At 41.5% G+C, this 11,862-nt stretch overlaps 2 protein-coding genes and 1 pseudogene across 3 annotated transcripts; 2 read left to right on the forward strand and 1 right to left on the reverse strand.

The window, feature by feature from the left end:
* Window positions 1-144: 144 nt before the first annotated feature.
* Window positions 145-272, forward strand: LOC143475807 (U1 spliceosomal RNA; annotated as a pseudogene).
* A 1,101-nt stretch (window positions 273-1,373) lies between these two features.
* On the forward strand, window positions 1,374-3,160 carry tmem125b (transmembrane protein 125b). Its single transcript, XM_076973026.1, has 3 exons — window positions 1,374-1,436; window positions 1,517-1,592; window positions 2,086-3,160. Exons 2-3 carry the CDS (start codon window positions 1,583-1,585, stop codon window positions 2,769-2,771), a joined length of 696 nt encoding a protein of 231 aa, XP_076829141.1. The 5' UTR covers window positions 1,374-1,436; window positions 1,517-1,582; the 3' UTR covers window positions 2,772-3,160.
* An 89-nt stretch (window positions 3,161-3,249) lies between these two features.
* Window positions 3,250-11,150, reverse strand: LOC143475246 (protein shisa-like-2A). Of its 2 annotated transcripts, XM_076973028.1 has the most exons (6): window positions 10,792-11,150; window positions 10,061-10,197; window positions 6,272-8,635; window positions 5,630-5,789; window positions 5,474-5,515; window positions 3,250-5,349 (listed from the first exon to the last, which is right to left on the reverse strand). In XM_076973028.1, the coding sequence occupies exons 1-3, from the start codon at window positions 10,971-10,973 to the stop codon at window positions 8,466-8,468; spliced, it is 489 nt and encodes a 162-aa protein (XP_076829143.1). In that variant the 5' UTR covers window positions 10,974-11,150; the 3' UTR covers window positions 3,250-5,349; window positions 5,474-5,515; window positions 5,630-5,789; window positions 6,272-8,465. The 2 variants fall into 2 exon arrangements, with proteins under 2 accessions (XP_076829143.1, XP_076829142.1); XM_076973027.1 differs by lacking the exons at window positions 10,061-10,197; window positions 10,792-11,150 and having other exon boundaries at window positions 6,272-8,461.
* Between the last annotated feature and the right edge of the window lie 712 nt (window positions 11,151-11,862).

An 11,862-nucleotide genomic window follows, 5' to 3' on the forward strand; every position in this document is an offset into this window, starting at 1 on the left:
GGGCCGCCCACATCAAATCCACAACTTCAGACGTGGATGCCATACATTTTATTAATGTTCTTTTTTATTTTTTAGTATAAAAAGTGCTTGCAATGGTATGATTTTGGTACAATTTATTCCTAGATTCCACATTGCAGATTCCAGATACTTACCTGGCAGGGGTGAGACCATGATCAGGAAGGTGGTTCGCCCAAGGTGAGGCTCAGCCATTGCACTCAGGCTGTGCTGACCCTTGCGAATTCCCCAAATGCGGGTGGGGGGGGACTGCGTTCACGCTCTCCGGATATTTTGGGGCAGTCATGGTCTGGTGCTAGGGAACTGGTCTTGTGACCGGAGGGTCGTGGGTTCGATTCCCAGGCCTGAGGCCATGACTGAGGTGGCCTTGAGCAAGGCACCTAACCCCAACTGCTCCCTGGGCACCCTGGCTAGGGCTGCCCACCGCTCTGGGCATGTGTGCACCACAGTCCCCTAGTAATCAGTAGTGTGTTTGTGTTCTAACTGCACAGATGGGTAAAAGCGGAGGACAAATTTTGATTGCGGTGAAAAATCACAATTAACAAATATGGCACATTTATTTATAAACTGGATTTCTAGACATTCTTATACTGAAATATGTAAATATACTGAATTTTCAATAAAGGCAAGTCTAATATCAGTCAGCATTCATGTCCTACGTGTTGTGAAGGACAGACATGCAAGAATACATCAAAGATGCATTTTTTCCTCCAGCCAAGCTACAGAACACACATATATAATAATGTGTTGCAGTATAATCTGCTCCTTCATGAGAACATCACATCTCCGTTGTTGCAAAAGTGCTGTTTCACAGCTCATGTTCGAATGAGTAATTCTGTAACTCGGGATCTCAGCAGCGGCTGTGTTGTTGCTGAGAGGAGAACCGGGATTTGATCACGTGAATGACACCATCCCTGCAGTGACACAAACGGCCTTTATGCACCCAGCGTGACATCAGGGCTGATCTACAGTGTGGGCGTTCCTCTGTGAGCCCCCTCCACTCAGCCTATTGTGTTGTCCCACAATGCCCTGAAAGATCCCACCACTTCTCCACGCCCGTTCGCCTACCGCTCCCTGCCTTCCCGACATCCTGAGACCGGTCTGTGTGTGAAAGGGTGTGTGTGTGTTACCCAATGTGTCATAGAGGAATAAGCGCTCAGCGCCTTGGTGTGGGGCAGCTGTGAGAGGTGAGCTTAACTGTCTTAGTGTGTAATGGTCGATAGTGCCGGGCACTGGCCTGTCCACTCCCATTATGCATCACCGAGAATGTCACAACTGATTCAACAAGACGGACACAGACAGTGACACCACTAGAGAAACATACAAGTGATCCAGAAGGAAAGAATGGTGTGCTCTACTAACTCAAGACCAAAATGTCTCTCGCGAGGATACAACTTCTCATCCTGGAATATCTAAAGCAAGTAAGAGAATAATCTTTTGTTTAGGTTATATGAGATCATGTAATGTTTGATTGGAATTTGAGTTATTTCCATTCCAATAGCTGCCAAGGCAGAGCAAATGAATTTGGGGGCTCCAGTAAACTGAGGGAGTGAAGTTGGAATATGGAATGACAGAAGGTGAGAAAACTAACAAGAAGTCAATTAGTAATAAATCATTCATCAAATTAGTCATTTAATTTCTATATCTGATCCATTCATAATTCAAAATTATCCTTTAATGGAATGCATTATAATGTAACTATTATTTCTGTGCTCTAGCTGTTGCTTTCATAAAGGCAACCATTTTAAAAGAAAACATTTTGCTGAATTGCTAATAAATTCTTAGACTCTTGAATCAATATAATTTGACCTTTCTAAAAGTATTTACTTTATTACATCCCACTAAAAAGAGACTGATGCTGTATCAAGACTTTATATACATAAGTTTTTTTAGTTTTTGAGTGTAACTAAAAGCTCAACAAAAAACAAAAACTTACAGTTCTGACATCATGGAGTAATACCAATACCATAATACTAACCAGTGAACCAGTCAGATAAGCTTGCGCCAATACAGTTGTTAAAGATTACTCCAGCAAGCAATGACATGCTAATTCTACCCATAATTCCCCAGGCCGAGCTGCGAGCCAGCACGACATGTCCGAGCTGCAGACCCTCCCGCCGCCTCCCGGCCGGCCGCACCTCCACCCGCGGGCGGATCCCGTGTGGCTGCTGCGTCAGGACGTGGACCAGCAGGTGGAGCTGTGGTGGTTCGGCGAGCCGTGCATCTCTCTGCTGTGCTACTGCTCGTCAGTGGCCCTGGTGCTGGCCCTGGGCGTGGGGGGCGTGGCTCTCCTGTGGTGGGCGGGCTCGGCGGCAGGAGGCGTGGCGGCGGCGTGGCGCCTGGTCGTGGGCTCGGCGCTGTGCCTCCTGGCCCTGGTGGTCCTGCTCAAGCAACTGCTCAGTTCGGCTGTGCAGGACATGGGCTGCGTGCGGGACCGCAGGCGCATCCTGGCCCTGCGCAGCGGGGGCAGCGCCGACCCAATCCTCCTGCTTGCCGCCGGGCTGGCGTTGGTGGTGGGCGGGGCCGCGCTCCTCTGCCTCAACCGGGCCGATGCGAGGCTGTGTGGAGCGGTGCTCCTGTCCACCGGGGGCGCCGTGGTGCTGAGCGTGGCCGCGTATGGGGCGGTGGTGTACGTAGGAGGGCGGAGCGCCGGGAGGAGGAGGAGGAGGAGGAGGAGGGTGAGGGTGTTTACTGTGACGGGCCGGAGGAACCAGCCGTGGAGGGACTCGGCCTCCAGTCAAGCTGGTCTCATATGAGGGGGAAGGGGAGGGGGAGGTGGCCACGTGAGATGAGAGGAGGGGCGGAGACAATGTGAGATCACAGGAGGGGCGGAGACAACGTCAGACAATAGGAGTCATGCAAAATAAATGAACTAAGTTCTGAATGCTATTTGATATTTCTGTGTGCCTGTGAGTGTATGTGTGTTGCATGTGTCGAACTTCTCACTGTGTCAAACAATTGATGGCGTAATGTGGACATATTACTCTGCCTTGGAAGTCACCTCTTCTCAAGGGCAGATGTTGACAGCAAGGTACAGCATCACATCAGCGGTGCCAGTGGGATAGAAGCTGTGCCATAGAAGCTTTGCCATGCATTATCTGTCCCATGCATTTATACAGCACAGGGTCCTAGAATACCTACATTAGGCATATAAGAGCCCTGGCATCTTACCATCAGGGATGGCAGTGAAAAAACCTTGCGTATCAAATGGACAGAGTGCACAAACATCAACTTGAGGAATCACACACTGACAGCATTACCTCCACCGCCCTTACACACCAGCTGTGTCGGGCTGGCCATATAATATATGCCGGACACACGCCAAGCAGCTCCATGGGAAGGAGCATCTCCACCAAAATGTGTCTCCCACATACTACTTCCCCCACCTTACACTAATAGACACACCGCAACAAAGTTCGGCCATTGTAAGACCCACCGCACGGACCCCCAGGAGGACCATCATACTCAGCTTCAAGTCATGACGATGATTATGGTGTGTGTGTGTGTGTGTGTGTGTGTGTGTGTGTGTGTGTGTGTGTGTGTGTGTGTGTGTGTATAATTTTATTACGGTTCATTTTTTTTCCACTAGCAGACTTTCAGTGTTCTCAAACTGACAAGTGTTTTCTCTTTTTACACGTTACAGCAGCCTCTACTGGTCAAAATCAGGAATTTCAATAAAACTACATAACTGATCAAGTAATATTAAAATGTATAATAATTATGTTTCAGTTTATTCTGGGTTGTGTTACATGGGCTACCATTTGTCCATTTAAGGTTAGGCTGTATAAAAACACACTGTGTTAACTATTAAATAATTATAAATATATATGGACATTTGTTATATTCCATATGAGCTACAATTTACTTTCTGTAAGCTTTACTCATTCTTTAAAATGTGAAGAACAGGAGGATATACCTAATACATACATCTCATTTGATAATAAAGGCAAAAACATAAATTGTATTTTCATTTTTTGTATCGCCAGTATTAAAAAAACAAATTTGTCAGATGAAAATTCCCCGCTACCTCCACACACCACACTCATGTTAGTCCCTTTGAATCTTCATCTCTGAGCATTGCTTTCTCTGAATCTTTTTCTTTTCCCCTCCCTGTCTCTCAAACTCTGTCTCCTGCCTCTCCAGGTTTGCTTGCCGCCATCAGTTCATTCAAATTATCCATGCACTCAGTCTTTCTTAACGGCACATATACCATAAGAAGAGCATCTGTCTTTCTTCTCAAATCGCTTTGTCTTGGTTGAGTCTTTCTGTGCTAACCTGCCTCCATCTGTCTGATTTCCTGTGGTTTCTCTGTTTCCATCTCCATCTCATTTCCAGCATTCTGTCATTCACCAGGCTTGCTGAAGTCCTTTCCCCAGTTTCAATGTCATCACGTCTCAATTTCAGCACATCTTTCTCAAGAGTCAGCACCCCTGTCCCTGCAGGTTAAGTTTCTTTTCTTTCATGCCATCTTGCCTGCTTCTATGTCGACACAAATATGTATTAATAGATGGTGCTTCTGGGCAGTTTTGATGGCATCTCACTTCTCACACATCACAGTAACTGGTGATTGCTAGAGCTGTAACTGGTGTAACCAGAACATATATATATATATATATACACACATATAAAACATACACATATACATGTTTTATATATATATATATATATATATATATACACACACACACAACATTGCTGAATCAGGTAAATTGCTAGAAAGGTCTATGAGCTACTAAAAAAGCAGTGATCTATTAACAGTTACAAAAACTCGCTTCAATGTGAATGTGAAAAATCGAATTATCTTTCTTTAATAGAAGTGTTTGGCCAAAAATTATTTTCATGGGTGTAATGTCTCAGGGTCAAGAATTAAACAAGCATGTTTGTGATTTTGTTATTTGAAGCCCTTAATCAAATGATAGTGTATTTTTCATCATCATAAAAAGCCCGATCAATCTATTGAGAAATGAATATCCAGATCATCATCACTCTCCTCCTCTTGCTCTTCCTCTTCCTCAGTCGCGTACCTTTTACTGGCTTCAATGTAATTGTCCTCGATAAAACCATCATCGTCGTCGTCATGACCACGTGCATAAGCCTCACGGTTACTCAGACTGGTTTGAGGAAAGTGTTCCGCTATGGTTCCGATATGACTGAACTGGCTGGCTGTATCTTCCTCCGGCAGAAGAGCATCCCTGTATCCGCCCAGGAAGCGATGAAAGACACGGAACCTGACGACCATGACGATCAAGGCCACGGAAAATACAGAGAGCAATACTGCAGCAACTATCGTCCCGCTACCAAAATTTGACTCGACTGCAGCCTTGAAGTTCGTAGCTGCAATTAAACAGGGTAAACAACATAGATGTCATGATGGTAAAAAAATTTAGGTATAGTAAAAAAATCCTTTATTCGATGCCTCACAGCTCTAGGCTACAGCGTTGTGATGCGTGTTCTTTACCGTTTAGGTGTTTTGAAGTTTCGTTATTCTTATTTACTTGTTCTGTTAATGGCAGGAAGAAAGAACGTACACACATACAGAGAGAGAGAGAGAGAGAGAGAGAGTTACTTATTTGGTTAACTGATTGGGTCGTAAGGTGTAAATCTGCACACTAACCCGCATAATTTAAGTGCTCTTTTAGCTGGTTGGCTACAGATGTGTCCTGAAGCTCTGGTGACACTTGCAGGAAAGCTGTGCATCCACATGCACTGACCACTAGCCACAGATACAGGCCCTGGATCAGGATGGCCCTACTGCCTGTGTGGCTCATCATGCCCTGTCATCAAGGGAGAAAGACTGAAACTGTGAATCACAAGTGATTTATGAAAAGAAAAATGTAAAAAAGAATCACTTATACATCTGATGAATCCTTTGATAACTAAAATGGTGTAATCTGTAAAACAGCACTTATGTAAACAGACCAACTGTCAACAAGTTACTATAAAATGACAAAGCAGATTATAATGTTTTCCCAGAGATTAATGTAAAACTGGTAGCTGACTCAGATATCAGTGATACACACGTATGTCTGTCTGTCTCTATCTATCTATCTATCTATCTATCTATCTATCTATCTATCTATCTATCTATCTATCTATCTATCTATCTATCTATCTATCTATCTATCTATCTATCTATCTATCTATCTATCTAGAAGTTAACTGAAGTCACACTGAAACCACAAATTTCAGGTGACTGAAAAACACACACACATTTTACACAAAAAAAATTTATAAAACACTGAAACATTGTACGTACCTAAATATTACCGCCAAAATACTTTCCTAAAAATGCTGTCAAAATCGTTTGCCGAAGACATAGGTTGGAATCTGATCCATTAAGACAGTCCTATGACACTGCTTTGAAACTTCTTGAGCAAAGGTTGACAAAGGAGTTTACATTCCAGTAGAGTCAAGTTGATCAATAACTTTTATAACTGTTTAATATTGTCCATAACCCACTCGTTCAATCATTTCCCTTAAATCCAGACTCCAGGTTTTTGTAATCACTGGGACATGATTCAGCTGATTTGCTGCAGTCATTACACCTGACCTCTAGTAAAAGGCATGTTGGAATGTCTGGACAACTGGCTCTTGTGAAACAAAGACAGAGTATCTTAGGTTTGGTTTATATGTTGCAGCTAACTTTTATAACTGCCAGATCTCTGTTCTCGAGTTTCTCTTAAGGTTCATACTGCTGAAATGTGAGTTCATCCCAGTACAAATATTGAACGACAATCAAGCTTACTTTAGTTTGCTTACTTTTTATAATGCATGGTGGGAATTTTCCAGACAGTAGACAATACAGTAAAACACTACAATAAAACACAGCAATAAAACACTCCCTTTTTTCTTCATTAGCTTTATATGATTTGGTTTTGACTGACACCTACTGTGCAAATGTCTTGGGACACCAATAGATGTCTTGTTTTCCATGGCAAAATGACCACATATAATGATGGTCCTTTCCCTTTATTAACATACAAACATAAAATATGGGAAATATCTAGGCCTACTCAAAATGTAAAAAAAGAAAAAAAAACTCTATTTTTAATTATAATAATTAAAAAATTATTATATTATACTTATTATAAGTCCAGCAAAAGTCAAGATTTCATGTGACGATCACAATGGGAGGTCACAATAAATACAGGCCGCTCTAGCCCGCAGAAACTATTTCCTTCATTTTCTGGTTATATTATATATGGTAATTAAATATGGCCATTGCTAAAACAACAAAGCTAATGGTGGCATTTTGTATTTCCATTAACGCTGCTCTAACTGTTGGGTAGTAGGCTAACTGTTGAATACACGTCGAAACGTATTTAGGCTGTGGTTCTCTTCCTGTCCTGCAGGTGGCAATATGATTTCTCGCTTGCTTTGAGTATGTTACTTTGAATTACTGTAATACTCAATAGTAGAAAAAATACTGACTAGTCATTTTAGCTTAATCAGATCAGAATCGTTCTGAAGTGTAAATGCCTTTGTAAATGTCTGTAAAATGTTTGTAAATTGTAAACGTTTTTTCTTCCTACATGTAAAAAATATTATCCAAAATAGTGTACACACATGAAATACAGGCCTATTTGATCACATTAAATAATGAAACATTTTTATCACATATTTGTAAATTAAAAAAGAAAACTTCAAACAATGTTATGTTTTTAACATCTAGAAAAGGGTAAAAACGCTCAGCTTAGCAAGATGGCAGGAAGAAAGGATGGCAATGATCAATAACTACAGTTTGAATTTTTAGTCTAAGAATAAAATCTCAACAATACAAACTGTCAAGATGGTGTTTCTAGAATGCATAAAGTATCCATTGTATTGGACCTTCCTTTCATGTTGATATTTGTTTTATACAGTAGGGCCTACATACACAGCACCTGTTTTTGCATTACTTTGACCATTGTGTATATGTCCCACCTTCTTGAATGACACAGTTGGACAGTCATGAGCTACAAGCATCCATTGGTCAAACTGCTTTACAATATGTGTAGCTGCTTCATAGTACTGTATGGCCAGACAGGACATGTGATTACCTTCGGTATGATCTAACAAGGACTAAAATTGCTCAAACTGAGAAGTGTTAGTGATGGTCTGATGGTTAGGCCCCATTTTTGGTGAGATCTCCTTATGTTCACCATCTACATGCAGATTTATCATTTTCTAGGCTTGTAAGTCCAATAAAACACTGTGTGTGTATTAGATGAGATTTCCACTAAAGGACTACATGTCTGCCTTGTTTCTAAAATTTTGGGTATCTACTTTTCATTTATTTTATGGCCATGAAAATGGCTCTTTTATACATTATATATGCTCTCCATTCAAACACTAGAATTGTTTTTGCTTATGGGCACCGAACATGGTAGGTAGTCCTGTGGCCCATAATTCCTCAGTGTTCAGAATCAAGAGGGCTTCACTGAGTCAGTAAAGAGAGTCAGGCTGGTCTCCTATGAGGGTTTCTCTGTGTTCGCTGTGCTGCCAGTACCCATGAAACAGCGCTGAAAAAGGCGCTCGGGATCGCCTGGTTGTGCTGCACAGTCCAGTTTACTGCTCAGGAAGTGTTTCCGGAAGCCCTGAGGGCCAGCGGCATTACTGGGCTCGGGGCTTGGTTCTGACCCTGCATCAGAGGAGAGAAAGCACACTGAAGTTGTGTTTCAAAAGCCAAAAAGTTCAAAAGTAACAAACATGTCTAAGACTAAACTCTTACTACAATAATTCTAGGAAACATAAATGTAATGTGCTGATGGATGGCTTAAAAACAATAGGTTAGGTGAAAATAAAAACAAGTGAAGAAGAGTAATTTTATAGTTCAGTCAAGGCAAGAAAGTTATTTGTTTGTGATCCAAAATAACCTTAATCCAGTTTTGTTGTTTTTCCTGTTGTTGTTAGGAAATTATCAAAATGAGCTAAAATAAAATCTCAAAATATGCAGACTAGTCTGAATTACAGTGAAGGAGTCTAGGGTCCAAAACCAATGGATCAAAAGAAACAACTCCATATAGTCATGGCCCAAAGGAAATATTTGAAAAACATCACGTGACACACCCTTTAATTATCCACTGAATGAGTCAGCTTTCCAAGAACACAATATGGCTCTGATCAGGTAGCAACAGTCTAAGTAGATTTCCAAAAATACCATTCTGCTTTTCTGTGCAACTCATTTATGCTTTCAATCATCTATTTGGATCCATTTTCATTATAGTGTGGTCCTTGGCAGCGACCCTGTAAACCCCAGAGAAGAAAAAAACCCTATTTCAATGGCGTTCAAGTGCAGCATGCACTGCTGTTTGGCAGTGTACACATAGAAACGAGCAAGATTATGGAGAAATTCGACTCAGTTTTTGCTTTTAATGGTGTTAGCTTTAGCTATGTACCGTCTATTTTGCAGCTAAGACACCGGGCAGGACGCGCAATGGTCCACGTAATAATGACAGACATCTCTGTACCACCCCGATAACGGAACAGACAGTTCTGACGAACATTGTACATTTTTCCAACAAACATTGGAGTAGACATTTCACAATTTCAAAAGCAATTGTGATCAGACCAGAGCTATCGGACCTATAGGGCCAATTATTTCTAGTCGCTGCATGCCAACTGCTGACTGCATTGCATGAAGTTTCTTCGCATAACTGTTGTGCTTGGTATGATGGTTCATTTCTTGAAGACAAAGAAGCAATATCTCATAAGTAATTGGGGGGGGGGGGGGGGGGGACACACGACATTTATTGTCATATTTTGAAAGCAATCCTAGTTCTATAGTTCGGACTTACTATGTCGTAATAATGAGATACTAAGTCATAATTATGAGGTACTACGTCATAGGTATGAAATTTCCTAGGTATGCAAACGACAGAAACAATTTAATACCCACCCATCTTAACTTTAGCAACATTGTTTTTCTAAAATCCTAAACGAGTGGTTTAAAAAATAAAAAATCAATAAAAATACTTGCATCTTGCTCATTTTTGCTAGTCCTTCCGGTACACTAGATTTACGTAGGAATGTGCATACGCAGCGTGCTAGACATCGTTTAACTGACCAGGTGCATTAAGCGGAAGACCACTGTCCAGCCGATTGGGCTTAGTAGCGATGAAGAGGTAGCAGAGGACACAGAGAGTGACGAGGAAGGCCAACAGGACTACGGCAGCTATAGACAGACCCACCAGCGCCCCAACACTGAGAGGGACAGAGTCAGGGAGAGAAAGCAGGAAAGAGAAATGTAAAAGGTGAGGAATAGATCAAATTGGACAGGGGGAAGAAGGGAGATCGGAGGTGACGATATAATGACTCCCAGGAGGTTTTCCCTAATGGCTCCCTATAGGGACTCTTACATTGACGGACTTTATTATACACACCACAGTGAAACTGTAGCTTGTTAATTAAAATACGGTGATAAATAGGTGGGGGAAACTGCACAACATGTCAAATGTGAATCTAATAATCACAGTAAGGTTACGTTAGATTCAGAGCAGAAATTATGGATATTAATGGTCCTTTGTTTAACTATACTGCAGCATACTGTACAGGCATCTCATTATGTCAACAAACAAAACAAATCAGAAGCTTTTATGACTTGCCTTATGAAAATACCCTTACACACAGGATGGAGCTTAAATCATAAACTCACCTACTTTGAATTTTTTCTTTAGATCTTCATAATGTTGGACCGAAAAAAACCCAAAACCCGCATCTATAAAACTATATATGACAACGAATCTGGCTGACAATCGTGGTGTTTCTTGAATTCTACAGACATCACCAGTTCCTTACCTTAACCACCACATATATCCGTACTCGTATGGGAAAAAGCTGTTCGGGTCGTCACAGCAATACTTAATGTCGTTAAATCCACAGCAGAACACAGCACGTTCATCACTCCCCGGTTTTGGACAGGTGAAAGCATTGACCAACACATTCTCCGCATTGTAGTAACTTGAACACACCGCACTCATACTCGTACAATAGACCTTGCCCGTTAATTTAAAATACTTTTAATAGTTGTCTTGTTGATCCAGACAAATGTTATTACAGAGTCTTTGTTTAAAGTTAAAATTCGGTAATGTGAAGTTGCAGGGAAACTTTGCGCCTAGCTAACTCGCACACGTTGCTACATCTCATCTCCGCGCTCTTCTCGCTGTGGACTGCACGACAGAATGAGACGGAGAAGCCCAACAACGCCGCGGCAGACTCCCGTTAGCCAACCCCTAAAAAGTCGTTCCACTGTATTTTTGCTGCCATTTTTCACGTGGGGAAGTGCACTGATATTGCACGTAAAACCTTAGATTTGCATATTATTCTTCAGTTGGCTTTACGCTGGAAAACAATGGTGATGGTGTCTGGGTTTCTGTACACAGCAGATAATGAATATTGGCAGTGCAAATTGGTCATACACGGCGCATACACTTCAGCAGTAATAAACTTTTTTGTGTCTGTCATCACTACATTTTAACGAAGACCTGAAGAATTTAACTGATCAGTAAAAAAGTCTCACTTCGAGAGGTTTAGGGATGCTCGTTTATTTAAAGATCTACTTTTAAAAGATCTACTGAGCGTCATGCTGAATATCCCAGCGAGTTCGGTCCGAGCGTTTCCCACTTCACATTCAGTCAGACTGTTGACAAACCACACAGAGAGAGATAATGACCATAATCACATATGCGCCCACTATTTGCCCATACATCCATATATGTTTATTAGTATTATTAAATCCTTTATATCTGATATGCTGATTATTTTTACCCTACTGCTCTTTTTTTAATTTGAAGTGTTAAAAATGGTCTGAATCGTGAATTGACTTTTAAAGTTAAGAAGTGCCATGGTTCAACCCAATTTCTTTGTTAG

The sequence above is a fragment of the Brachyhypopomus gauderio genome, chromosome 14, assembly GCF_052324685.1.
Source record: "Brachyhypopomus gauderio isolate BG-103 chromosome 14, BGAUD_0.2, whole genome shotgun sequence".
NCBI lineage: Eukaryota > Metazoa > Chordata > Actinopteri > Gymnotiformes > Hypopomidae > Brachyhypopomus > Brachyhypopomus gauderio.